General features: G+C 45.1%; 1 protein-coding gene across 5 annotated transcripts; it reads left to right on the forward strand.

The window, feature by feature from the left end:
• SERP2 (stress associated endoplasmic reticulum protein family member 2) lies at positions 1-24579 on the forward strand. 5 transcript variants are annotated; one of them, XM_055244492.2, is made up of 5 exons: positions 1-373; positions 614-724; positions 6221-6293; positions 17227-17451; positions 24137-24579. In XM_055244492.2, the coding sequence occupies exons 2-4, from the start codon at positions 641-643 to the stop codon at positions 17448-17450; spliced, it is 381 nt and encodes a 126-aa protein (XP_055100467.1). In that variant the 5' UTR covers positions 1-373; positions 614-640; the 3' UTR covers position 17451; positions 24137-24579. The 5 variants fall into 5 exon arrangements, with proteins under 5 accessions (XP_055100467.1, XP_055100472.1, XP_055100470.1 ...); XM_055244497.2 differs by lacking the exon at positions 17227-17451 and having other exon boundaries at positions 242-373; XM_055244495.2 differs by lacking the exons at positions 1-373; positions 17227-17451 and adding an exon at positions 23158-23216 and having other exon boundaries at positions 384-724.
• Positions 24580-26091: the final 1512 nt, after the last annotated feature.

The following is a 26091-nucleotide window of genomic DNA, read 5'->3' on the forward strand; positions in this document are numbered from 1 at the left end:
TCGTGGACCACACCAGGGCAGCGCGGGCCCGGGCTTGGCCTGGTTCTACTTGTGTTCTGAGGTCCCTGACCACCGCCTTGGGTCCAGCCCTCGTCCAGGGGGCGGCGGTGCAGGGGAGACCGCTCGGCCCGGCCTGAAGCGCGGCCGCCCTCATCCCTTCCCCGGGGCTGGGGTGTGTCACCGGCCGACAAACTCAGAGGGGCCGTGCCCCCGTCCCCGACGCGCTCACAAACGCCGTGGTCGCCCGAACCTTCGGCCCCGCAGCATTCGGCTACAGGACCGCGACACTGCAGGGCCCCGGCTCTGCGCGCTGCGCTCCGGCCGCTCAGCGCGAGAGGACGCGCGGTCGCGCCTGCCTCGGTGGCCGCGCGGGGTAGGTAGCTGCGGGGACCGGAAGGATGGCGAGGAAGTCGGAGAGGGTTTCCTGAGATGAGAGATTACTTCCGTCCGGGCTGCGGCCTCTCTCTGGAGTCGGCTAGCCGGGACTCGGGGAGCGGGGTGCGCGGGGCTCGGGGCCGCGCCTTGCCACCTGCAGCGCCCGGGTGGGCCGCGGGCGCCTCGGCGGGACGCGGTCGGCCCTGTCGCAGGAGCTAACGCGGGGGGATCCTTGCAGGTGGGAGCATTTCAGAGCGCCCAAGCCATGGTGGCCAAACAGCGGATCCGGATGGCTAACGAGAAGCACAGCAAAAACATCACCCAGAGGGGGAACGTAGCCAAAACCCTGGTAAGGCGGGGTCGGCGCCGGCCGGGCAGAGCCGGGCAGAGCCGGGCAGCCGGGCGGGGTGGGGGCGGAGGTGGGGGCGGGGCCGGGCGGGTAGCGGCGCAGGGTCCGGCCTCCCGGCTCCCGGCCCGCCCCTTCTGCGGGGTCCTGCAGAGTGGGGGCTGAGAGCTGGGTTCAGGGCGGCGCGGTCCGCTTGGCGTCCTCGTGGGCGGAGAGGGCCCTGGTTGGTCGTGGCCCCTCTGGGAGTGGCCGCCTGGGCTACCAGGGAGGCGCAGAGGAGCCTCCTTCCCCCCCCCCGACCCCCCCGCCCCTACCCCCCGGAGACAGCTGGGCCTTGTCCCGGGGAAAGACGGAAAGCCTCATCCTTAGGGGCCAGTTAAGTCAACTGCATGACACAGAGCCTGGAACCTAGTATGTTCTAGAACTTTTGTTGATTTGTTGAATGACTGAATGAATGAATCAATGGCTAAATGGAGGCCACTTGTCATCTCCTCCTCCCAGACTCCACCTGTCTTCCCTCCCCAATAGATTTGCACCAGGACCAAGTTTTCTTTCCAGCCCCTTTGTGAGGGTTTCCCTGGAGATGTTGAAAGGGCTTAAAATGGGGAGTGATATTTGGACCGACATTCCCTCCAGCCTCCTTTTTCTCTTTTACCTCTCTTCCAGTGAGACCTCCCTCAGCCCCTAGGCTAAAGTCTAAGGGCAGCATTACTATTCTTTCCACTCGGTGAATTCAGACTCATTCTCATGGTATAACTTTAGAGACCAGTTTATTGTCAGGCATTCGGTGTCCCTAGAACTGTAAATTGAAGCTTTGTAACTGGACTTTTAAGTAAAACCTGTGCCTTACACTCAGGAGTTTCTTTTAGCAAAGCAGATTATCGTCAACAGAAAATGCGAGGCCTGTGACTTTGGACATTCAGAGGCATGAGTCGCATGGGTAGTTTGGTGAAGTTGGTCTCCAAGTATATGAGCAAAGGCGCCTGGGATCTGTTACCCCATACAGTTAAGTGGAAACCAGCTGAAGCTTGAAGTTTGGCTGGGAAAGCTTGCAGATTTGATGAATCAATTCCTTTTAGCCAAAGAAACTATATTGGTTTGATTAACTAAGCAAAAAGCTAGATCTGTAATCATCACACCAGAATTCTTGCAAAACCAAGCAGTACTATGGCACAGAAACTCTAGGATCAAACTCAACTCTACTCAGAGCTTTATACACAAGTCTAAGTATAACTCATCTCTACTCAGAGCTTTATACACAAGACTTAAGTAATCCTTAAAATTCTCTCATTTAGGAATTAGATCACTTAGTTGTGATTAGGGCAGCAAAATGCCAAGAGGCCATCAAATTGGAACCATTTTGTTACATTGATTTATGTTTTCCTTATTTTTACTGAGGAAAAAAAAATGGCTGCCCAGGTTGACATTGAGAAGCAACTTATAATTGATGTTAAGGCATGCAGGGTTTTATATCCCTAAGAGATCAATTCTTCCTTCTCAAGAGATCAGATCTGCTAACTGACACAGTGAAAAATAACTAGTCATGTGGCTCTTTTTCATGAACTAAAAAACCAGAGTTCAGTTGTCAGATCTCAGTTGACAGCTTATCTGATTATAAAAGAAGAAAACAAGAACTAATTTCTAAGGCTATTTTATCTATTAGGTTCTGTAGACTCAGTGTCTGCCACCTCAAGTTTTTCAAGAAGGCTGGAAAATGTTTGGGACCCAAAACAAAAATTATTGGCTCCAAAATAAAATAGGAAAATGGAAAAATTGGGAAAACACTGTTTAAATACCTAGAAAAGGTACCAGTCACCTGCAGTTCAACTCAGTGTTCAGAGCTACATTTAAATTATATTTAATGTACAGTATGAGTTCATTTTAATATGCTCTGATATGTCATGGGGTGGCCCCCAAGAAACTCTCATAGTGCCTTGCGCCTATAAGAGTTTTTAAATGGCCCAGCTGAATTTGTAATGAAAGATTTCCAGACCAAGCCACAATCAATGTTTGCTTTGCATTGGTTGGGGGAATTTTGGTTAACGTTATTATAAATAGATGGCTATCCAATAGAAAAATGAAATTTTCTTTCAAAGAGAAACTTGATAAATCCTAAATCTCATGTTCTCAATTACAGTCAAATATTATTATACTTTGTTAAAAGTAACTTGCAAAAGATCACTATTCAGGATGAAATTCATTAAATGGGAACAAGTATAGATTCCAACTGAAAATTCAGACTAATTGTTCCGAAATAAACATCTTTAATTGTATGCAGATGCTTCAGTATTTTATTATTAGCTAATAGCTTACGGATAAATTAATATTATTCTCCCAGATAGCAGACTAATCCAAGAAACAAGGCCGGGCAGGGTGACTCATGCCTGTAATCTCAGGACTTTCGGAGGCTGAGGCGGACGGATCACCTGAGGTCAGGAGTTCGAAACCAGCCTGGCCAACCCCGTATCTACTGAAAATACAAAAATTAGCCAGGCGTGGTGGCGGGTGCCTGTAATCCCAGCTACTCAGGAGGCTGAGGCACGAGAATCGCTTGAACCCGGGAGGCAGAGGTTGCAGTCAGCCAAGATCGCGCCACCGCACTCCAGTCTGGGTGACAGAGCAAGACTCCCTCTAAAAAAAAAAAAAAGGAAACAGTGAAATGGAATAATCATTTTGTGATTATACAGTAGTAACTTCTCCAGAATGAATGGGGAATTTAAATTTCAGAGTTCTGAGTTACCCTACTGGTATCTTAATCACAGGGAAAGCCATTCCCTGAAATTTTTGGAGCCTCAAGAAGTAGCAAACTCATGTTTGGAGTAAACCATGTCATTTGCAGAATCGCTATACTAGTTTTCCCCACCTTTTCCAGCCATAGAGTCAGGTTTATGTGAATTGTCCCAACGGGATTTTGCTGGGCACCCCTTCTAAAAAGTAGTCACCCAAAGCTGTCAAAAAAAAGATATATGGGTACTATGATCAGCCAAAGTCCCCAAATAATGTTGATTCCCTGGACAATGTCATCCAAAAGGTTTTTGTGTTATATGCTCCAAGCTCTACATGCTGATCATCTGTTTTTTCTGCATATGAAAAATAAAGGACTCTATTTGGTATCTGTCCTGGGCGAATAATTCATTACAGGCTCCTGAATTCACTTATTAGCTTTGCTGGAAATAGAGAGAAAATGAATTTTTTTATATAGCATTAGTGGCACAACAGCAACAGAACTGGTTTCTGGGCAACTGTGACAAGTTCCTGGGAAGGTGGTGGAAGAAGGTGGGAAGGGCGAATGTCACACTTTGTTCAGGTAGCTTTATGAATGTTGTTTACCGGTTCTGAACTTGGCCTGGCCTTAAGGGCCAAAAAATGGCACAGTTATCTTATGCAATTATTTAAGACGGATTTTGTCCTCGTCTGATTAAGAGCAGCCACCGATTCCTTTGCAGTGTGACTTGCCGGCATGTAAATGGTGGTAGATACAGGCTTAGTAAAGGACAGAGAAGTGAATGTCTTAATCCTTAGTCAAAGTCTACCTGCTGTTGACACTTTAATCCATATTTCTCATGTAGGAGAGATACAGGGATAATCCTACACCAATTAGGAATTAGTACTAAAAAGACAATATCCTTCCTAGAACCTGTGTTTACTCTGCCTAACCTAAGAAATCTTATTTAATGAAACTTGTATGTTTATTTGTTCTTTGATGAACGTTTATTATCTTCTATGTTTAAATTCTGTGCCAGGCATTTCTATACATTACTACATGAACAAGACATAGTCCCTGCCCTTGTGGGGTCTGTAGTCTCATAGACAGATATTAAACACATTATCACAAGAATAAATATAGACCTACAAACTGTGACACATGCTATCAAGAAAAAGTATGTGGCCATACAGGTGACAAGTGGACCCAAGTGAGGTAAAAGAGAAGGGCTTTTTGGTAAGCTGAAAACAAAAGAACTGTTGCCTTATCTATGATAAAATAAATTCCTTTTTTAGATGAGAAACCAGTTTATATTTACGTTAGCCTACAACTTAATTTTACATATAAATACAACACATCATAGATTTTACAGTTTTAATATATGATAAATTTTCTAGGAAAGCAACTACAATGAAAATCAAAGGAAGATTATCCTTTTTTAAAGAAGTTTTTGTGAGAAACATTACTAAAGCTTGTTCAACATTTCAAAAACTTACACCCTTGATGATAGCACCACTTGTTTTTTTTTGAAACACTATTACATACCTTCAGTCTGAATGTCAGGCTGTGGTATTTGTATGGATATGAACATACTTTTTAGCTCATATTTTACAATGTGGAATATAATGTTTAAATGTCAACAACATTTAATTGAAATCTGGAATTGGGTTTTATGAGATCAACCACAAATCAATACTTATGAACATTCCACTCTACCAACACGTTTTTCTTTGTGTGTTTTGCATGTGAATTCTTTAACGTGTGTTGAATGCAGCCTATTTTTCAAGCTAATCAGAAAATAATTAGTGAGTTCTTTGGGTTTTTTTTTTTTTTCACTCTCCCATTCTATTTGAGAAATTCACTTCTTTTCTGATGCATCTCTCAGAAAATGTTTGTTGTTCTGACTGATTTGGGTTTAAGGACCAAGCCCTACCTGCACATAGACCTGGAGGTGTTGTGGAGGGAAGATCTTATTATGTCTGTGCTTTTGGTTTGAAAAAGCAGGAGGTCTGTAGGGCTTCATTCATGCAGTTTTGACAGTCCCCTTCTGCTTCCCAGAGAATTCAGAGACTTCTCCCAAGTGCAAGCTTTATTAAGGCTTAAGAGCTTTATTACAAAATGCTGCTTCACTCATAACCATTCACAATTGTTGTGGTGCTTCTATTGTTGCAAGGATTTCCACTGTACTGACTTCCTAATTTGGGAGTATGTAAAAGGTTTTCAGAAAATGTCTGTGCTCTCTGATCCTGCTTGGAATTCACAGATGCAGAAACTAGATATTGAATCTGTTAATGGAAAATACCCAGGCTTTGTAATGAGGCAGACCTAAATTTGAATCCCAGCTCTTGCTCAAGTTAACAAACTTTGAGCCTCAGTTTTTCAACTCCAAAATGGAAATAATAATACTTGCCAGAAATAATGAATGCAGACTGCCTAGTATAGTGCCTGGCACAGAGCATACCTCAGCAGATGGAAAGTTATTATTAATATCATTTTGGTTCCTAAATCACCGTATTGGTTTATGTATTCATACCATATCTGTCCCCAGAATATTTAAGACCACCAAGTTCACTGAGTTACAGGGATGTTAATAAGGTTATTGATGAATTTTTTACAAACCTATCTCAATCCTTTTAATGGACTTCATTCATCTATATCTGTCCACTGAGGAATTGAAACCAAGTCTGTCTCATTCACAGTAGAATCCCCAGCACCTAGCACAATGCCTAGTGATACTCAAATAATTGTTTATTGAGTCAATGAACCTAATCTTACTTTTTCCCATTCCCTTTTAGAGGCCGCAAGAGGAGAAATATCCTGTGGGACCATGGCTGTTGGCACTGTTTGTTTTTGTTGTCTGTGGCTCAGGTATGGGTGTTTCACTGAACTTATATCCCATGTTCTCCACTGGACTTTGAAAAACACACGTTTTCTTCACAAAGCAAATAGCTGAAAAACATATTGGTATGGGATTCAAGTTTATCACTGCCTTAAGCCTTAATCTTAATGGGTTTTGATTTAGTTTCTATTCCAAATATAGGTAGAGACAGAATTGATACACTATCAAATCCTAATCATAAAATGATTACACTGAGTAGTTAAAGTGGCTATATACACTGTAGAGTTCAGTAAAGTCTTTTTGTGCAGACATAGCCTTAAAAGGGCATTAGAACAGAAGGTGAAACACCTGTCTGCCTGTGATAAATCCACATTCCAAGAAAGGGAGAGGCCTTATGCCTTATGAGAAAGTTCTGCAGAGCTCCTAGATACAACTTCCTAGATACAACTGAGCCTTTGACCCAAGCCTTAAGGTATGGGTCACCTGATGCTGTAAGGTGGCAAGTTGAGAGCTTTACTTACACACATGCAGATACACACATACACACAAATGCAGGGAAGATGAGCAGCAGCATTGTGCCATTGTTTCTAGTTACATGCTGAACTAGCCTTGACATGGTTCCTGATCCCCATATGTTGGGTCTCAGAAATCCTTGTGAGTGGAGGTCACTTCTAACTACACAGCATGCCTTTAGGGATTCCCACCCTCCATCATCTCACTGTTAACTGAGGGCAGGAAGGCAGGAGGTCCACATCTTCCTGCTCAGGCTTAGGCCTCCCAGCAAGACAGCCTCTGCCCCAATGACAAGAGAAGCCCATGACTAAAGATGAATCATGCATTCAAACCTAAAATCATGAAAATTAAAAAAAAAATTTAAGATGGATCAGTTCCTTTTATCTTCAAGAGACCACTCTTCCAAAGAAGCAAAAACTCTTAGGAGGAAGGAAGGATCCAATGTACTTGGCATTATTGTTGCTTGTGGCTCAAATATTTTAAAGATGATTTGGCATTCCAAGATGAGAAAATCTTACACTCAAAGAAACACAGTTCTACTCTATTCCCAAAGAAGTATCTTTAAGGATGTCTTTTAAACAGCTGTTTACCCAATCCCTGTTTGAATACTTCTTCAAAAAGCCTATTCCATGTCTGCTGGAATTCTATTAGAAATGTCTCTTCTGTTTTGAATTACACTATGCTGTCTTCTCAGTTGTTCAGATTTGAACTCCTAGGGTAACACAGAATGGACTCATTCTCCTCTTAGCACTTTGAATCATCAGATATTTTAAAGATGACTGCCTGGTGCCTCCTTCTGCAAACTAAGCTTCCCTAAATCTCTCCACCTTGCCTCATAAGATGTGGTTTCTAGACTCCTCTTCTGGATCTGCTCAATGACTTTATTAAAGGGTAGCATTTGGCAGTGCATGCCTGTAATCCCAGCTACTCGGGAGACTGAGGCAGGAGAATCGCTTGAACCCAGAAGGCGGAGGTTGCCATGAGCCAGAGATCACGCCATTGCACTCTAGCCTGGGCAACAAGAGCGAAACTCCGTCTCAAAAAAAAAAAAAAAAAAAAAAAAGCCAGGCGCAGTGGCTAACGCCTGTAATCCCAGCACTTTGGGAGGCCAAGGCGGGGAGGATCACAAGGTCTAGAGTTCAAGACCATCCTGGCCAACATGGTGAAACTCTGTCTCTACTAAAAATACAACAAATGAGCTGGGCATGGTGGCACGTGCCTGTAGTCCCAGCTACTTGGGAGGCTGAGGCAGGAGAATCGCTTGAACCGCAGAGGCGGAGCTTGCAGTGAGCCGAGATCGCGACACTGTACTCCTTCCTGGGCGACTGAGTGAGACTCCGTCTCAAAAAAAAAGTATAGCATTTGCAACTGCAGAAGGTGGTCTAGAGGCAGTGCGACCACCACAGAGGCAGTAGGATTGTCACTGCCCTTGATTTTGCTCACCACTCTGCCTCTATTAATGTGACCCAGGCTTGCAGTTACTCTTTAACAGTTGCAGCACATCCTTGACTCACGTCTAGCGGATGGCCAGCCAGGTGCCACCCAGCTCGTACTCACATAAACTTCCTGCAATCCCGGAAACACATCTACATACCCCTTTATCCCAAAGTCTCTCCTGTCTCCATCACATATTACTTTATTTTACTCATGACCCTCATCGGCAGTTGCAGTTATTTAGTTTACTTACTTATGTTCATTTCCCTCCAGTAGGATATAAGCTCAGGGGAGGCAGTGTTTATTTTTCATTAAATTTGTAGACCCTAGTTTAGTATTTAGCACATAGTTAGTGCTTAGGATGGATGGATGGATGGATAAAGCCAGATATTCCTCATACTGTAGATATCTAATTGACCTTTTTTGAGACCTAATATAAAACTTTATGCTTTTTTTTATTCTCAAAGAAGAATGATTACTTCTATTAAAATTTTAGGCTGGGCGCGGTGGCTCACGCCTGTAATCCCAGCATTTGGGAGGCCGAGGCGGGCGGATCACGAGGTCAGGAGATCAAGACCATCCTGGCTAACACGATGAAGCCCCGTCTGTACTAAAAATACAAAAAAATTAGCCGGGCCTGGTGGTGGGTGCCTGTAGTCTCAGCTACTCGGGAGGCTGAGGCAGGAGAATGGCATGAACTCGGGAGGCTGAGGCAGGAGAATGGCATGAACCCGGGAGGCGGAGCTTGCAGTGAGCCAAGATCGCGCCACTGCATTCCAGCCTGGGCGACACCGAGACTCCATCTCAAAAAAAAAAAAATTTTATTGTTGGTTATCATTTATCTTTTTATGCCATGTCCATAAAGTTCCAAAACATAGATTAACATGTATAATAAATGGCTTACTGATATTACATTATAATATATAATATGGTCAATGACATTACGTGAGATATTCATGTATTGTCCTTCATTAGTAATGTGTAAGTCCAAGCACTGTGCAAAATTGCAATGAATATGGTACATTAATGCAGCATTTCCATCAATACCTACATATTCATCTGTGATGCATTGCCTCAGATGATCTGTCTCTGCTTTTCAACCAAGAACAAAATAAAAACAAACAAATAAAACTATGCCTTTATCATACTACAGGAAAATCAAGATAATAAACCTGTACAAAAGGGTTAGCTATGTTTTCAGGCTGTATGACCAGTCTGTAGATTGTCAGACCTTGAACTTTAAGCCTCTGATCTACTTACCCTTTTTTCCCAGCGTTATGGTCTCTGAAAGTATATTATTCTTCCAAGTCATGATAAAAGTCTAGACTTGGAGAAACCCACAGAACACAATTAGAGACAACCTCTTTCAGGTTGACTTTGAGCCTCCAAGCAAAACTCATTCAAGCAATCATCATGTCTTGAGGGTCCCCTCTGTGCCTGGCACTGTGCCGGGCTTTGGAAATACAATCCTGTTTGGGTACTTGCAGGCATTGGGAGAGGCAGATAAGGAAGCTGTCAGTTGCAGCCCAGGGAAAGCTCACTGCGATACTGACAGCTGAGTTTACAGGGTGCTTGGCTGGCATGGATAAGGAACTTCTAAATCATACTCAGCAGAAGAGAAAGTTTCCAAGGGGAGGTGCTGTTTGAGTGGAGTCTTGAAGAACAAACAGCCAGACAAAGGGTGTGAGGAAGGTGACTCTGCATGGGAACACTATGTGGCGGTGGCATGGTGGCTTCAGAGAATGTGCTGGGCTCAAGAATATATGGTGCTCAGAATGGCCAAAGCCTACTCTCAGGCATCCCTGAGCCCAATGACCATGCCACCTGTATTGTCAAGGGTCTAAGTAGATAAAGATATATATAGGCTTCAAGATACACAGTAACTGTGGCGTTCTCCAGTCTGCCCCCTTAGGCCCCCTATAAGGGAAAAAGCCAGTAGAGTCATTTGGCGTGGCTTATTTTTCTCAAACCCAGGCCAACTCTCAAAACCCATCTCTTCCTTTTTGAAGGGCTTTAAAAACTATTATATGGCCTAAACTTTTGCCTGGCCTACCAGCCCATACAGCAGGACCTGTATCTTTCCCTCTTGGGTAAATTGGGACATTTGCTAACAAGCATCTGTTGGAACTCTCCCGGTCTCCAGCAGTTTTCCAGGGATTAAGTATGTTAGCTCCACCTCTCTGGAGGTTTGTTTTTGTTTTTTTCGTTTTTTGTTTTTTTTTTTTTTTGGGACAGAGTCTCGTTCTGTCGCCCAGGCTGGAGTGCAGTGACGCAATCTCGGCCCACTGCAACCTCCACCTCCCAGGTTCAAGCGATTTTTCTGCCTCAGCCTCCTGAGTAGCTGGAACTGCAGGCACACGCCACCATGCCCAGCTAATTTTTTTTTTTTTTAGTAGAGACGGGGTTTCACCATGTTGGCCAGGATGGTCTTGATCTCTTGACCTCGTGATCCACCCGCCTTGGCCTCCCAAAGTGCTGGGATTACAGGCATGAGCCAATGCGCCCAGCCACCCAGGGGTCTTTTAATGATGCTGATTTAAAGCTTTCTAGTTATAAAGCCATTTTGCTTTTATGGAGAGGTTAGACATGAAACGAGAGTTGAGCCATCTTCCCTGTCTTCTGTTAACATGCTATCATGATCCCTAAGTAATGGGCCTCATCCCCTTTTTAATCATAACTAAAAATAATTCACCACCACCTTTTTTTTTTTTTCTTGCCAACTTTAGCAATTTTTTTGCAATCCTCAGCTCAAGTCGGGCACGGTTCTCACAGAAATGTGTCACTCTTCTCAGCTTGTCCTTGGTACTGTGCCCTTCCTTCTATCTTTGTACATGTCCTTTTCTAAACAGAACATGTCATGGGAAACACAATAGCTCCTTTAGATCTGTCCCGGTTGCCACCTCTCTGGAATTAGTCACGATTCATTTCTTCTTGCAGAGCCGACTATTCCCTCTTGAGTTTCTCCCGTTTTAGGGTCACAGGCCATAAGTACCTACCCTTCTTTTCTCTACATTTAAATGAATGTGCAGTCCTCAAGTCTAGCCCATTTGTCAGCTGCTTTGCTTTAGGTACTGAGCTTTCTGGTAGGTGCTGGGATAGTTGAAGCCCTCATCAGTGGTCTGTCTCACCTCTGTTCCAGCTTTGTAATCTGAAATAGGAAAATCCCCTACATCTCACATCTGCCTGTTTGCAGCATGCACACCTGCACCCACACACCTGCCCTGGCCTGCAACACTCAGGCCAAATGCACTGGAGTGTCTTGTAGGATCTCCACATCTCTGCAGACAGATAGACCCTTTTCCTGTTCCTTTCTATTAGCTCTCCTTTGAACAAGATACACCCCTATGCCAGGCTCAAGTTCCATTTCACCAAGTTCCAGTGGGACCTTGGAGGTCATATGGCCTTTCTTTGTGTTCATGTGGTTGGTTACTCTTATTTTGTATGTTTTTATACAGATGCTAAGGAAAAAGGCGAAATCTTCTAATATTAATAAAGATGTTGATCATTGATGTGAGTCTCTTGGAAGTCTCACTTGCTTTCATTACCTTACTCTATTAACCTACTTTTCTCATTGGTGATTGGTTGGGCAAAGTGCTCTTTTTAGAAATAGTGCCAGTGTACCTAGGGTAAATAAATATTCAGGTCAGGCAGACAGTAATGAATGCACATTTTATCTGTTTTTCTGGCTGTCTTCTGGGAAAGAGTTAGGACTGGTAAGAAGCTGGCATTTAAGTATGTGCTCACTTATTGGTCACCCTTTCTCTGTTTTATGTGGAAAAACAGGTTAACAAGCCTGTAAAAAGTCTACAGGACCCCTTTCTTATAGATAGTCGTGGGTCACTGCCATCACTTGCCTCCTGCTTCTCAGTTTTCTCCTGTGGCTTCCTCCTCCTCTGCATGTGCCTTTCATGCCCGTCATCCTAATAAGAGCAAGATGATGAAAAGGAAGGAATGAAGACTGAGAGAGTAGTGAGGGGACACAGTCCAGGCACCCAGAGACCCCTGGCATAAACACACACTCAGGGAATGCCACCCCTCACTGCAAAGCCAGATGGGAGCAACAGACCTCTCGGGGCTGCCCCACGCCCCCCAGATCCGAGCGCACCCCAGCCCTGTTCTGTCTTAGGCACTTGGTGGAAACCTCTAATACATTGCCCTGGTGAGAGGGAGTTTGGGGAGGTTATCTAAATACACCCTCTTCAGAATAAGCAAATTTCTACTTTCCATGATTGCAAAAGTTCTCTTAGGCAAGGGACTGCTTTGAAAACTGACCAACTGGCACTCAGAATAGGAGGCCTCCAAAGGGAGGATAGTTTCAGGATCTGCCAGACGTCAGTTTCGAGCCTAGATTCACTTTTGTCAGCTCAATGACCTTGGACAAGGTATTTACTCTTGGTATTGGTTCCCTTATCAAGAAAATGGGGATAATGAGCAGCCCTCCCAAGGTGTCCTGGCATTGAACAGCTCCGGGCATCTAAGTGCAGGCCCATAGCAAGCTCAAAGCCTGCAGCTACAGTCACCACCACCTCTGTCCTTGTAGCCCTCATGGGAAACAGTGGCACCACGGGACCGTCAGTTGTGCTGTGGGGTGCTTCAACTCCCACACGCCTTTCATCCTTCCAGGCTGCATGTTCAGTTGCAGACTCGACCTCTCACATTGGTCTCAATCTATCAGCAAGCCATGGTCCCTGCCTCTTCACTCCACGGGTGAATGGGAGCAATGTAAGTGATAACACTTTGGATGCATGAGGCTGTTTTCCCATGTGATAAAGCATCAAGTCTTCCCCACAGAGGGAGAAGGAACACTAATATGCAGACCACAATCAATGAACAGCAGTTTGTCCTTTAATTTGAACGTCAGGAAAAAAAAAAATGTGAGTTTCATTTCCTTAAAGCAACCCCAATCCACCACTCTTTTGCTGTAAAAGTTATCTTTATGAGATACAAAAGCTTTGGGAATAGTATATTCTTCTGAGACACGGTATTACCCAATTAGAACATCTCAGGGCTGTATCTTGTTTCATTTTGTTTAATTTGATAACCAGTTTTTTTTTTTTCCTTTTTGAGACAGTCTCACTGTTGCCCAGGCTGGAGTGCATTGGCACCATCTTAGCTCACTGCAGCCTCCACCTCCTGGGTTCAAGTGATTCTCCTGTCTCAGCCTCCCAAGTAGCTGGGACTACAGGCATGTGCCACCATGCTCAGCTAATTTTTGTATTTTTAGTAGAGACAGGGTTTCACCCTGTTGTTGAGACTGGTCTCAAACTCCTGGCCTCAAGTGATCAGCCCTCCTCGGCCTCCCAAAGTGCTGGGATTACAGGCGTGAGCCACCGCACCCAGACGGCTTTGTTAATATATAGATTATGTAAGAAATCAAAAACCCATTTCTTAGTCAATACCTGTTATGGGTCTGCTCAGATTATTAACCCAAATAGGCCAGAAACTTCTTATCAAACCCTAGCCTGGGATTTTGTTTTGCTTGAGTCTGTTTAACTGGCTGGATTTGCCTCTACTTGATCTACTAGGACACAGATCCACATCGAAGGCCAAGAGATTTCAGTGCCCTCATAAGAGACTTTGCCCTTTTTTTCTCTCCCCTTTTAATACAAGTATCATCTTCCATTTCTGCAGGCAGTGGGGCCTCTTTCCAGATAAGCAGCTCATCCTGGCTCTGCCAGTCCCGGGTTTTGAAACCTGCCTCTTTGGAGAGCTGTTTGAAAGCTTCTGAAGAATGCTTGCTTTTATCTCAAGACTCAAAGGCAAGCATTAGCTGGAATGTCTGTCTGAGACTGTTCCCCACAAAGATACTGTCACACAGATAGGTCAACTGCTATCTTCTCAAGGCACTTGCAGACTTGACATGCTTCCCCGGCCCATTCATGGACCTAGTCGCTGCTGTTTGTGCCCAGAGCCCTCTCCTCTGGGCGTTTTCTTTCCCTTTTGTCCCCAGCTCTTGTATGAGCCTTACTGAGAAGGACTCTCAGGCTATACCAATGCTTAGTGGGAAAGTGGGCTGCAGTTGATTGGTAATGTCTGTCCTGAACACGATATGGCTGGCAAGGCCACGTTCTCATCTCTGCTATCCTTAGCCTAAACTTTTTATAAGGTTATCGCCACAGTATTCACAAGACAGCTGTCTTCGGCATTTCCAGCTTTCCTCTTTGACCAGAATGCCTTCTGGACTTGGTGAAACGAGGGCTTTTCCTTAATATGCTACCTGTTTGGATAATTTTATTTAGAGTCAGCCTATACATGCTTCTTGTGGTCTCACAGTATTATTTACCTTTTCTGAGCTCTGGGTGTGATACCTCACACTGACAGGATGCAGCAATCTGAGACGCCACTCTTTGCGATGCGGTTGTGTTTCTCTCTGTCCTGATGCCTCAGGGATAGTTTCAGGCAGCATCAATGGAGTCACCATCTAATTCCCGTCATCCTTTGACTCTCAGAGGGAAACTCTTAAATACCAGCCATGCTCCAGTTCCCTCCCTCGGCTATTTCTCCCTCCTGTATTCCTAATTTCAATTTTCTTTCTCTTTCTCTGGCCAACCCTGATATCCATTTCCTAATTAGAGATTATGAGAATTTTAATGGTGACCAAAGCCTGGCTACTCTTGAAACTGACAAACGTTTGTTCCCATCAAAGGGAAACCTCTGGGGTAACAGGATTAACTAGTAACTGTTATTTTCTTCAATGTTTCCTATAGTTTCCAAATTTATCAATCAGCATATATTACTTTTATAAGCAGAAAAAAATGTGTTTAAAAAAACTCTAGACTAGTGGTTTTTGGTCTTTTTTTTTTTAAGCTGCAGAACTTTGTTCAAATCTTAGAGGGAAATAAATGAAAGAGCAGCTGTTCTGGTTGAAGTGAAGCCTGTGTATGTTTCTGTTTGCATTTGTGTGTGTGTGTTTGTATATGTGGGTTTTTTGTGTGTGTTTGTTTCCATGTGTGTGTATTTGTGAATGTGTATGTGTTAGTGTGTTCATGAATGTGTGCGTATGTATATGCATGCATATGCATGCTTGCATGTGTGTGTGTGTATGTACAGTATATCTCCCTATGTTGCTGGATATTATGACTTTCTCATCGCCAGAAGGGAGCACACATCTGGACTCTCTTTGCCCATCAAATAGGAAATTGTGCCTGGCTCCAGGGCTGGCCTCTGTTATTGCAGAGTTAATGCCTTTCAACAAAGAGCCTGTGAGGTTTATCAGGCACCATCCGTTGGGAGTCACTCCGCCGTTTCTGGGCAGGGACATTCCTTTCGTCTGTCAGTTAACAGGAGGCACTTTCCCCCTGTATTCTCCAGGGCCTCTGCCTGCTGTGGGTTGGGGGAGGGCAGAGAGATCATGTCACAGACAGGTCCTTTTTCAGGACAGCCTTTTCAGAACAGATGTGAAGAAGTGATTCTCTGAGATGTCCTTGGCAGGGCCTGAATCCTCCCGTTCTCCCAGCCTTGTGTTTTGGATGGTCCAGGTCTCTCCCTGTATGAATGTACTGGAGGCCTCTCCATTTCTGGAAGGGCCACACCCAAACTTTCCCCAGGACTGGCTGTTCTGTTAAGGATGGTGCGGAAGAAGAAAAGTACAAGTCACACACATGCCAGGGACATATGGGAGGGCAAAGAGACACTCTTTTCCATGCTCTCTCTTGCCACTCCCTGTGTGGCCACCAGTTTTGTGGCAAACTGTCTTTGAGCCCAAAGGTTGAGGAGCCGGAATGGAGCCTTTGCAACAACTAAGAAATGTTTCTTTGTGAAATGTTAGCTGCTCTCTGAAATCTTTTGGGGACACAAAATTTGAGGAAGGTCTGTATTTTGTGGTGTATTGGGTGAAAGCCACCACATTAGCATGTGCACATGCCATAGGGGGGAAGTTAACATGGTTGCTAAGAGCTACAACTTCAGGGCCAGACTTTGTGCATTTGAAACCACCTACTAGCTATGTAGCCTTGTCTAAGATGCTTACACCAACTCTAAGACTCAGTTCTTCTCTTCTTAAAAGAGGATGGTACTGGTTCCTAACTCCTGGGACTCTCAGGACTATTAATCCTGAGGATTAACTGAGGCAATGCATGTGGAATGTTTAGTGGAGTGACAGTATTGGCTTTATAAGTGTTTGCTGTTCTTGTAATTATGTTTATGGTCTTGCTCACACTGCCTTCCCAACTCTCCACCTCCCTGGGAAGGTCCTTACCAAAGCTCTGAATGCTTAAGAGGGAAGAAATAAAATTTTGCCCATTTTGGTAGCTTTGCTTTTTGATGGTGAGAAAATTTGTAGTGGGTGAGCATCGCACTGAGATATTGAGGAACCTCCATGAGCCGAGACCAGCGGCCCCCTTGGATAGATAAAGGATAGGGTTTGTAAATCAGAAAGTCAGTGGTGTCACCTCTGCAGGGATAGCTAGAACTTCTCTAAGTCTAGAAAGAATTCTTTATAAACTAGCCCATGAGGGTGAGCAAGATCTGTTCGTACAACTGTTTTGGCTACCATTTATTGAGGACTGACTACTTGTAATGCCAGGTCCTACACATACATCTTCCCCTCTGGTCACACAGTCCCTGCAAAGATGCCATTACACTCATTTTTCCAGATCACAAAACTGAGGCTCATAGAGGAAATTGGTCAATGTCCCATAGCTAAAAAGTGAGAGAGCTAGTCCCCAAACCTACTTCTTTCAGACTCTAAAACCCATCTGTTTTCCATTACCCTGCATTCCCTCTCTCTTACTGTTTCCCTAAAAGTTCTATGGAGCAAAAGTTTTCCACCAATTTAGGCCTTTAGCATATGACTGTGTATTGAAAAAAAGCTCCTGCTAAAACATCCCCTATTTTTCCTGCCAGAAAAAGTGTGTTTTCCAGAGGTTCCTGATGTGCAGCCATCCTGGGTCTTGCTCCCAGATGGAGAAAGACTTGACCCAGCCACAGGCTGCCTCTTGGTTGGGCCACCGGTGTCCCCACCCACCCGCCCTGGACACTTGCTCCAGGACAGACTTGAATTCGCCATATTTGCAGGTCAACCACATAAATTGGCCTTTTCCTGGAGACTACCAGAACTTTCTCAAAACTGTAACATCCAGAGGGAATCACCCCACCCCCAAGATTGGCAAGTGAGATGTTTAAGGAACTGGCCGGCCCTGAAGGAAAGACTGAGGCCATTCATCTGCTCTGGAGTTCATCCTTGGGATCTGAGATGCACAGCCTGGAGAAGACCTCTCATCAGCCATCGGCTCCCTTAAGGTGACCTGCAGCCTCCTTTGTGCCCTGGGGGCATTTGGGATTGCGTAGAAGCTCTCTTTCAGAAGTGTCTTTCTGCTATTTTAATGTGGATAGAAAGCTTTACGTTCTTTGCTAATAACATCTGGGTTTTAATAGCGCCTCCTTGCCCTGCCTGTCTCCGGCATCTCTCTTTTTTCCCTCTTCTCCATCTCTAGAGAAGCCACCAGAAAATGGCATCTTGCTTTTGACTTTCTTTGTGCTGATTCTTTTAGAGAACTTAGTGATCCACTTTGCAATGTCTTGTCTCCTAACATTTCAGGTTGTTTCTCAGAGGGCCTGTACTTTGCTTTCTACCAGCTCTTTCATCATTTTCATTTTCTTTAATGAAAAATAAGCAAAACTGTATGATTTCTAGGTTGTCTTCTTCTCCTAAAGGATATTCTTCTTCCAGCCTCTCTTAATCTCTCTTCTCAGCAACTCCCTTGATCTCTTTTATCATCAATTTATTGTCAATAAAAGTGGCTTTAGGAAGCCTCCTGTTATCTGGCAGGGTTCCAGCTTTCTGACACTTTCCTATGGGACCCACTTGTTATGTCATCCCTGTGTCCTTCTGGCACTCCCTCTTAGCTGGGGAGGGCCAGTCCCCAGGGTGAGAGTGGGTTGGGATGGCCCATTATCAGGCCTTTAGGAGTTTATGGTCCTGTACTTCCCCTTTGAAGACTGAGCTTTAGAGACATTTGGATCTAAAGGCAGCCATTTGATGCTGACTCTTTGGGTTTGCAAAGTAGTCATTTGAGGTTTTAAAAATGTATTTTCCTCTGTGCTCTTTGCAATCGTTCACTTTTCAGTAATTCAATAATATTTACAGAGGACCTACTTTGTGCCATACCTGGTCCCTGTTATCCTGGAGCTTATAGTCTAATGGCAAAGAAAGATGAGTTAATCAAGTAATCACACCAAAACACTTTCAATTGAGCCATGAAACTGTACAATTTCAGCCATGAAACTATGTAAAGGAGAGGCACATGGGGCTGTGAAATCATATAATGCAAAGGACTGGTGTACTCTCAGGTAAGTGGTTCTCAAAGTGTGGTCCCTCGACCGGCATCTCAACGTCCCCTGTGAACTTGTTAGAAACACAGATTCTCAGTCCCTTAACTCCAGGGTTTGGGGGGAAGGTGTCCAGCATTTGTGTTTTAACCTGTCCCCAAGAGAATGTGATGCATGCTCAAGTCTGAGAACCTCTGCTCCAGGTGATCAAAGAAGGCTTCTCTGAAGACATTAAATTTTGGTTGATGAAGGAAACTAGGGAATAGGGTGGGGTAGAAGTATTTCAGACAGAAAGAATGGCATGTGTAAAAGCCCCGTGGTCTCACTCCTGTAAATCCCAGCACTTTGGGAGGCCGAGGCGGGTGGATCACCGGATTAAGAGATTGACACCGTCCTGGCCAACACAGTGAAACCCTGTCTCTATTAAAAATACAAAAAAATTAGCTGGGCATGGTGGTGCGCTCCTGTAGTCCCAGCTACTCAGGAGGCTGAGGCTGGAGAATCGCTTGAACCTGGAAGGCAGAGGTTGCAGTGAGCCGAGATCGCACCACTGCACTGTAGGCTGGTGACAGAGTGAGACTCCATCTCAAAAAAAAAAAAAAAGCCCTGTGGTGAGAGCAGGGAGCTTTTGAAAACATGAGGGAGTACCCCAAGCAAGGAGAAGAGTGATATAAGGTGAGTCTGACAGGTCTGGACAGGGGCCAGGATGTGCAGGTCATGGAGGCCTCATCAGGGATTGGGCAACGGGAAGCTTTTGATGTGCAGTAAACATGAGAGTGACAATATATTATTTGCTTTTATTGAAAGGATAATTCTAGCTACAGTATGGAGAAAGGATGGAAGAAGAGCAAGAGTCAAGCACTGGGAGGGCCTCACTGGGGTCTTGGGGAGGATGATGGTAACTTGGACTAGGGTGGCTTCTGAGGAATGGAAAGAAGGGTGCATAATCACAAGATTCCCAGGTAAAATCCACAGGTCTTGGTTATCAATTGGAGGTGTCAGGAAGGACTGTGGTGTTTTGAGTCTACATGCAAGATGGAAGAAAATGATGCCAGTTTTAGCAGTGGGACAAGATCATGAGAAGGTCCTGTTGAGTCCGAGGTACCTCTGAGCCACCCAGGTGTAGATATCAACTAGATAGTGGAAGGTGTGCTGGAGCTCAGAGAAGTCAGGGCTGGAGAAACACATTTGTGCATCATCAACAGCTAGGTGGCAATTCAAACTGTGGGCTGGGAGGCATTGCCTAAGGAGAAAGAACGTAATGAGAAGAAAGCCAGTGACGTTCATTGCAGAATGTCAGCGCTTATGTTTAATGGTCAAGTGGATTGTTTCCTCTAAAACAAGTTTAGAGGAAACATCCAAGAGAAGGAGGAAAATTAGAACCTAGAAGACCATGGTTTCACAGAGGCCAAGGGAAGTGAGTTTCCAGCAGGAAATGCCCAGCGCGGGTGAGCAGGGAGTAAGGCGAAAGAAGGTGGAAGAACGCCTGTTATACTAAGCGACTCAAAAGTCATTTGTGACTTTAGCAAAAGATATTCAATGGAGGGAAGAGAGCAGAAGCTTAAATGAGGTGGATTGACGCGAGAATAGCAGGTAAGAGAGTGCAGAAAGTGAGCATAGACAGCTCTCTAGAAATGGTTGTGAAGAGGAAGAGAGGGCCCCGTGGATGGGGATGTGGAGTCAGTCAGATAGCTCTGGTGTATTTGATTCTTCAGTGGGAGTGCTCCTAGCATGTTAAAGCCTAAAGACTTTGTTGAAAGGGGGAGGCTGAAAAAAGAGAAATGGGATCATCTAAGGTTACCAAGGGCCAGGATCCTTGACACAGGTAGGAGGATGCAGAGGCTTCATGGGTCTGGTAGCTCCTGCTCTCCCCTGGACTTTTCTGAAACTCTGGGACCTGCCCACGCCCTGATCGCCTGTCCTGGAATGCCTGCTGTCCCTCCCTTTCTTGGCATCTCTCCTCCCCGCTGTCTCGCCTGCCCACAGTTCCTATCCTGCAGCCTACTCTGCTGTTTTCTCAGCTTTGTTCACCCACTGTTAAGTTATTAACTTGTCAGGGTCTAGACTCCCTGCTTCCTTTCCCTCTTTTGAACTCACTGCTGGCTCCCTTCCCATTTGCCGCCTCGGAAAGTCAGCATTTGGAAGGCTGAGGTTACTCTGCAGGTCAGTATTGGCAGGTACACAGAATTACAGTTAATATAATTAGTATAAGATGTGTAAGTTTTCTTAAAGACAATGATACAACTGAACAATAAATAATAAACACAGCCATCTCTCTGTTATCTTGTGAAGGTAAATGGTGAACTTAAAAATTAGACTTTATTCAAAGTAGTGTCTCCAAGAAGGTTCATCTGTGAACATGTTAAGTATCGTCGGACTCTTATATGTTAACTCATGGATTCAATTATGATCAGGAATGATCCTCAGTTTTTAAAGCAAACTCAAAGAACTAGGTAAGTTGTTTTAATATCAGTGTCGCTGTTCTGAGACGTGCAAACTTTATCTTAGATTCTTTCTGTTTATTATTTTTATTTATTTATTTTTTTTGAGATGGAGTCGTGCTCTGTCGCCCAGGCTGGAGTACAGTGGCGCAATCTCGGCTCACTGCAACCTCCACCTCCCGGGTTCAAGCGATTCTCCTGCCTCAGCCTCCCAAGTAGCTGGCACTACCAGGCCCAGCTAATTTTTGTATTTTTAGTAGAGACAGGGTTTCACCATGTTGGCCAGGATGGTCTCGATCTCTTGACCTCATGATCTGCCCACCTTGGCCTCCAAAAGTGCTGAGATTACAGGCATGAGCCAGGCACCTGGACTGTCTTAGATTCTTTAAAGAGATTTGTAACAGTTCCTTAAAAAAGAATTGCATGGTTTCTTATTATTACCTCGAACTTTTGAAGTTATGAATTAACTTAATATGGGGGCTACATGGACTAAGACACAGATGGTTTCCTATTTGTTGACTTACATCCTGCTGAAAATTTTTTGTCTAAGGGCAAGAGTAAGTGAGAAGTAATATTTCTGAGCATCTACTTGTGTCATCTTATTTATTCCTTGCCATCCTTTGAGGTACTTATTATCCACAGTTTTACAGGTAGAGAAAGCAGGGCTCAGAACTGTGTAGTAATTTCCCAAAGTTCACAGCTTTGTAGGGTAGCAGATAGTGCTAAGCGCTGGTCTGCATGCTGGGACAGGGAGAAGCAGCAGTTGTTGTAGTCATAGTAACAGTGATGATAGCAGTAGCTACCAGGCAGGGAGTCCTCCATGTGTGAGGACCCTTCCTATGTGTCATATGGTTTAATCCCTATGACAGCCCTGCAAAGGCCATGATCCTCATTTTACAGAACAGGAAGCAGCCTCTAAGAGGTTAATTATTTGTCCAGTCACACAGCTTTTCAGCAAAGAGCTGATATTCAACGCAATTCCATCTGATCCTAACTTTCTGCTCTAAAGTCAACTTGTTTGTCAAGATTAGTGATAGTTCCCTGATCACAAGAACAAAGTCTGAGGCATGGTAGGTGTAATTTTTTTTTTCCTAATGTTGAATATACAGCTGCCTCCTGGCATTCCTATTGAGCCAGAATACAGAATGTTTATTTAGTTTTTACTCCTTGTGAGCCTTGGTGGGGAGGAAAGGAACATCAGATATTTCTGCAAGCTTATAAATTGTTGTAGGGTACTTTCTCTTCCAACTGCTCCTGTTAAGACCCACCCAAGGCCAGGCATGGTGGCTCACGCCTATAATCCCAGCACTTTGGGAGGCTGAGGTGGGTGGGTCACGAGGTCAGGAGATTGAGACCATCCTGGCTAACACGGTGAAACTCCGTCTCTACTAAAAATACAAAAAATTAGCCGGGCGTGGTGGTGGGCACCTGTAGTCCCAGCTACTCGGGAGCCTGAGGCAGCAGAATGGCATGAACCGGGGAGGCGGAGCTTGCAGTGAGCTGAGATCGCGCCACTGCACTCCAGCCTGGGCGACAGAGCAAGACTTCGTCCCCACCCCCCCCCAAAAAAAGACCCACCCAAGAACCCAAACTTAGCTAAGAAAACATCTGAGCACATCCAGAATTAAATATCACAAGTTGTTGGACCAAGACCTTCACCCTATCTACAGATGAGTCCCTGACACTCACATGGAGCTGATTGACTCTGATTTGACTCATAACTCTAACAATTTCTGTTTTCAGCTTAGTCTACAGCAACAAACTAATAGTAGAGGGCCCACCGCAGATTGGTGTAGTAATACTAGAGATGTGAGCAGAGATGAAAAGAAAGAGACCCAAAAAATGATCAGAAGCAGAAATGGGAGCCCAGAAGTACAGCTGACCAGAAGCATTTCAGTGTCAGATCAAACGCTGCCTCCTCTGTAACCAGATCACAGCACGTCTCATCAGTTACTGGTTTTCATTATGGTGACACTGAACACTCATGAAAAGTTAGCATTGAAATATGATGGTATCTCCAATTTAGAAAGGTAGTGATGATGGGTACAGTATTTTTAGGGGGAAAAAAAGCCAAAAAATGCATTCATGTTTGTCTCCTCTTAAAACCCAGCTGTCCAAGAACAATTCCCCAAGGCCCTGTGCATCATTTCTCTTTGTATCCTTGAAGCGCGGTGTCTGACACATAGGATGTGCTCACTGATGCCAGATGATGAAACCTGAATGACTTGTTTCCTAGGGTTCTGGATAACTGTTTTACCGTGGATCCTGGATGTATTCCAGGATGACTTTAAGAAGGTGAGAAGGGGTAAGACCCCTGAGAGCTCAGTGTTTATTCTGTTTTTACACATGGTTGGATGAGATGATACCCACCCTCTTTCAAAAAAAAAAAAAAAAGCCATTCAATACATGGTAGTTACTCTTATCATTACCATCATCTTTGTCAACACTGACCAAGGTTGCTCAATGGGGAAGATGTGAAAAAGAAGTTGGGATCTTCCTCTCCTGGGACACATTTGAAACCCAATAGCTGGAAACAGGCTGAAGCTATGTAACCAGCTCTCATCCACATGGGCAAGGGTCCCAGGAGTTCTCTGTGGGATTACAAGCTACCCACCCCCTTGACAACCCCAGTTATTAAAGGTTGAGCCCTGAGTAAATTAGTGCCGCTCTCCATGAGAGACAGCTGCCTTTCAGAGAGTTCCAAGCAGCTGGAAGATACGCACGCATGGAGGGTTCTGGGCAGCCAGAGGCCGGGCCCCGTGGGCTGCTCTGAGCACCTGGTCTGCCTTCCCAGCACAGGGCACATTGTTTTACAGGTCACAGCCATTTTGAAAAGGCAGACTCACTGACCTGTTTAATGAGTGCAGTTTCTGCACGAAAGCCCATATCCCTCTCCCGGGCAGCCCCAGAACTTTGCTGGGGAAGGGGGCCAAATCTCCTCTCAGTGCCTGAGGGATTTCTGGCCTTAACTGCTGGTGGAATTAGCAGGAGTTATCTATAAATCCCTGAGGCATCCATCAGCCGACTGAGCGAGGCTGCCTTTTTAAAGAAGTTCACTGACCTCTTGTTAACTTAACTCCTCGTTAGGAAATATCTAATCAGCTGTGAGCTAACACGTCAGGGCCCAGGGGTCTGCAGAAGCAGGGCTCACTGTGGGCTGGGTTTCCAGCTGTGTGTAGTCTGGTGTCTGAGCTGTGGTGTTTTCCTCTTTTCAGCTATCTTTCAGATCATTCAGAGCATAAGGATGGGCATGTGAGAAGGCCAGGGATTTGACAGCACCTCCCTCCCACTGGAGCGGGGAGGACAACGGAAGCGGTCAGCCAGTTTCTGCGGGAAACAAGCAGGCCACAAGGAATAGAAAAAAACGCTCCCCCACTTGTTCCCTGATCACTTCATCATGGATGTCAGACCAAATTGCCTTCTCACAGGACATCTTGGTGCATCCGTGTTCTCAAGCGGAAAGGACATTTTGCTTTTCTGTTGGCAGGATTAGTAGCCACGCGGGTCGTCCGCAGCAGTGCTGTCTTTTTGGTTTTTCCCTTGGTTTCACTAATGCGTGCATGTGGCCCTCTGAACGATCACTGGTTTACTTTCTATGGATACAATCTCTCCTCCATTGAGAATTGGTTTTACAAATAAATGTCTTCGTTCAACCTTATACCATGTGTGGGTTATAGTGAGAAAACTAAAGTGAAGAAAATAGCAGAATAGCTCAAGGAAAGTTGGGAGGTGGGGAGACTTGGTTATGCAGTTGGAGGAGGGGCAGGGAATATGTGGGAGGGGAACCAGAGCTAGATTTACTCAGCAGGTCTCTGGCCAGACCCTCAAGATCTTTGCCTGAATGAAGCCCTGGGCAGTTCTAATGACCTTGCATTTTCTACACATTTGATTCTTCTTTTTTTTCAATATTTTTGTCTTGTTTGTTCTTCTCTTTTTCAGTTCAGAAAAGGCATGTACAATGTATGTGAAGGTCCGATTAGTCATTATCTCCTCTGTGGTCTGCCTCAGAGCTTAGCACGGAGCAGATGTCCCAGGCCTCTTGGTGAGAACCATCCAACCCCAGGGCCCAGCCTCAGCCACTCCAGAGCTCTGGGTAAATCAGGAACCTTGCAGCCCTCTGGGGAATCAGCTGGCAGAATGGGGGGGTGAGGCTCTCTCCCTGGCCAGCCTTTCCCACAGCTTCTCAAAGCATGGTGTTGCCAAAGGAAGTTACAGGGACGGCCACAAGATCACTGGTAGGATTAGATCTGGTCACCCTGCAATATGAAGCATGCTTTTTTAATTAATTTCCATCTTTGCATTAGCAATTTTTTTCATTCATTAACTTCATGAGAGCTTTAAAAAGGAAAGTGACAGACATGACCAGGGTCTCTCTGGACCACTTAACAGGTTTTGGTTTTAGTGGCACTGCTTGAATTCGGGGGCTTTTTGTTCATTGGAGTCTTTAACTTCAGACCCTTTAGTGATGTTCTTTCAGGCTTTCTTTTCTCCCACACTTTGAGCTCCCTTCCAAAAGCATCCGTTCCCCCTTCTTCCTCCTTTCTTTCCCACTAAGAAGAGAGGGTAGTCAGACTGCTCCAAAATCAGCAGCCCTGGGAACAGTCTACCACCGCGTGTTCCCTTGCCACTCCCACTCCGCAGCCCCCAGCCCCTCACAAAGTGGCAGAAGACATTTCCAGCCACTCAAGGGTGGCACACAATAGATGCTCTCCAAGCTGGTCCCCTCATCCTGTTGGCTCTGACTGTCCTCTTCTAGGTCACCGAGTCAGACCAGTGTGTGGTGAGAGATCAGCCCTAAGGGATCCTGCTTGGGGCCTGGGAGCCCACGCTGTCTGCCAAGAGGAGGAAAAAGAAAGGCTCCTTGCCTTCAGGTGACTGGGTCTGTGCACCCCGTGTCTCTTTCCAACTCCCACATTGCCTAGACTTGATTTGAGTGCAGACCTTCTCTTTCTCCCTTAATGCCCATAAAAGCGAACCTCCCAAACCACCAATAGAGGCCATTACTGGCCTGAGCTTTGTGGTTCATCCTTTATCGGACAGAAATTTTTCCCCTAATTTGGCCTTTCCCATAACAGCAATAGTCAAGAGGGTGATTATCCCCATTTCAAGGAAAGGGAAACTGAATCCTGGCCAGAGTCCATTCCAGATAGACCCTGCTTGTCCCCAGGTG

Source organism: Symphalangus syndactylus, chromosome 15 (genome assembly GCF_028878055.3).
Source record: "Symphalangus syndactylus isolate Jambi chromosome 15, NHGRI_mSymSyn1-v2.1_pri, whole genome shotgun sequence".
NCBI classification, from domain to species: Eukaryota; Metazoa; Chordata; class Mammalia; order Primates; family Hylobatidae; genus Symphalangus; species Symphalangus syndactylus.

What these genes read in the sequence shown, in the direction of transcription:
- SERP2 (XM_055244492.2), top strand. Translation starts at nt 641, where the DNA reads ATGGTGGCCAAACAGCGGATCCGGATGGCTAACGAGAAGCACAGCAAA. An exon ending in GGAACGTAGCCAAAACCCTG is followed by an intron (nt 725 to 6,220) that starts GTAAGGCGGGGT and finishes ATTCCCTTTTAG; the next exon opens with AGGCCGCAAGAGGAGAAATA. An exon ending in TTTTGTTGTCTGTGGCTCAG is followed by an intron (nt 6,294 to 17,226) that starts GTATGGGTGTTT and finishes CCATATTTGCAG; the next exon opens with GTCAACCACATAAATTGGCC.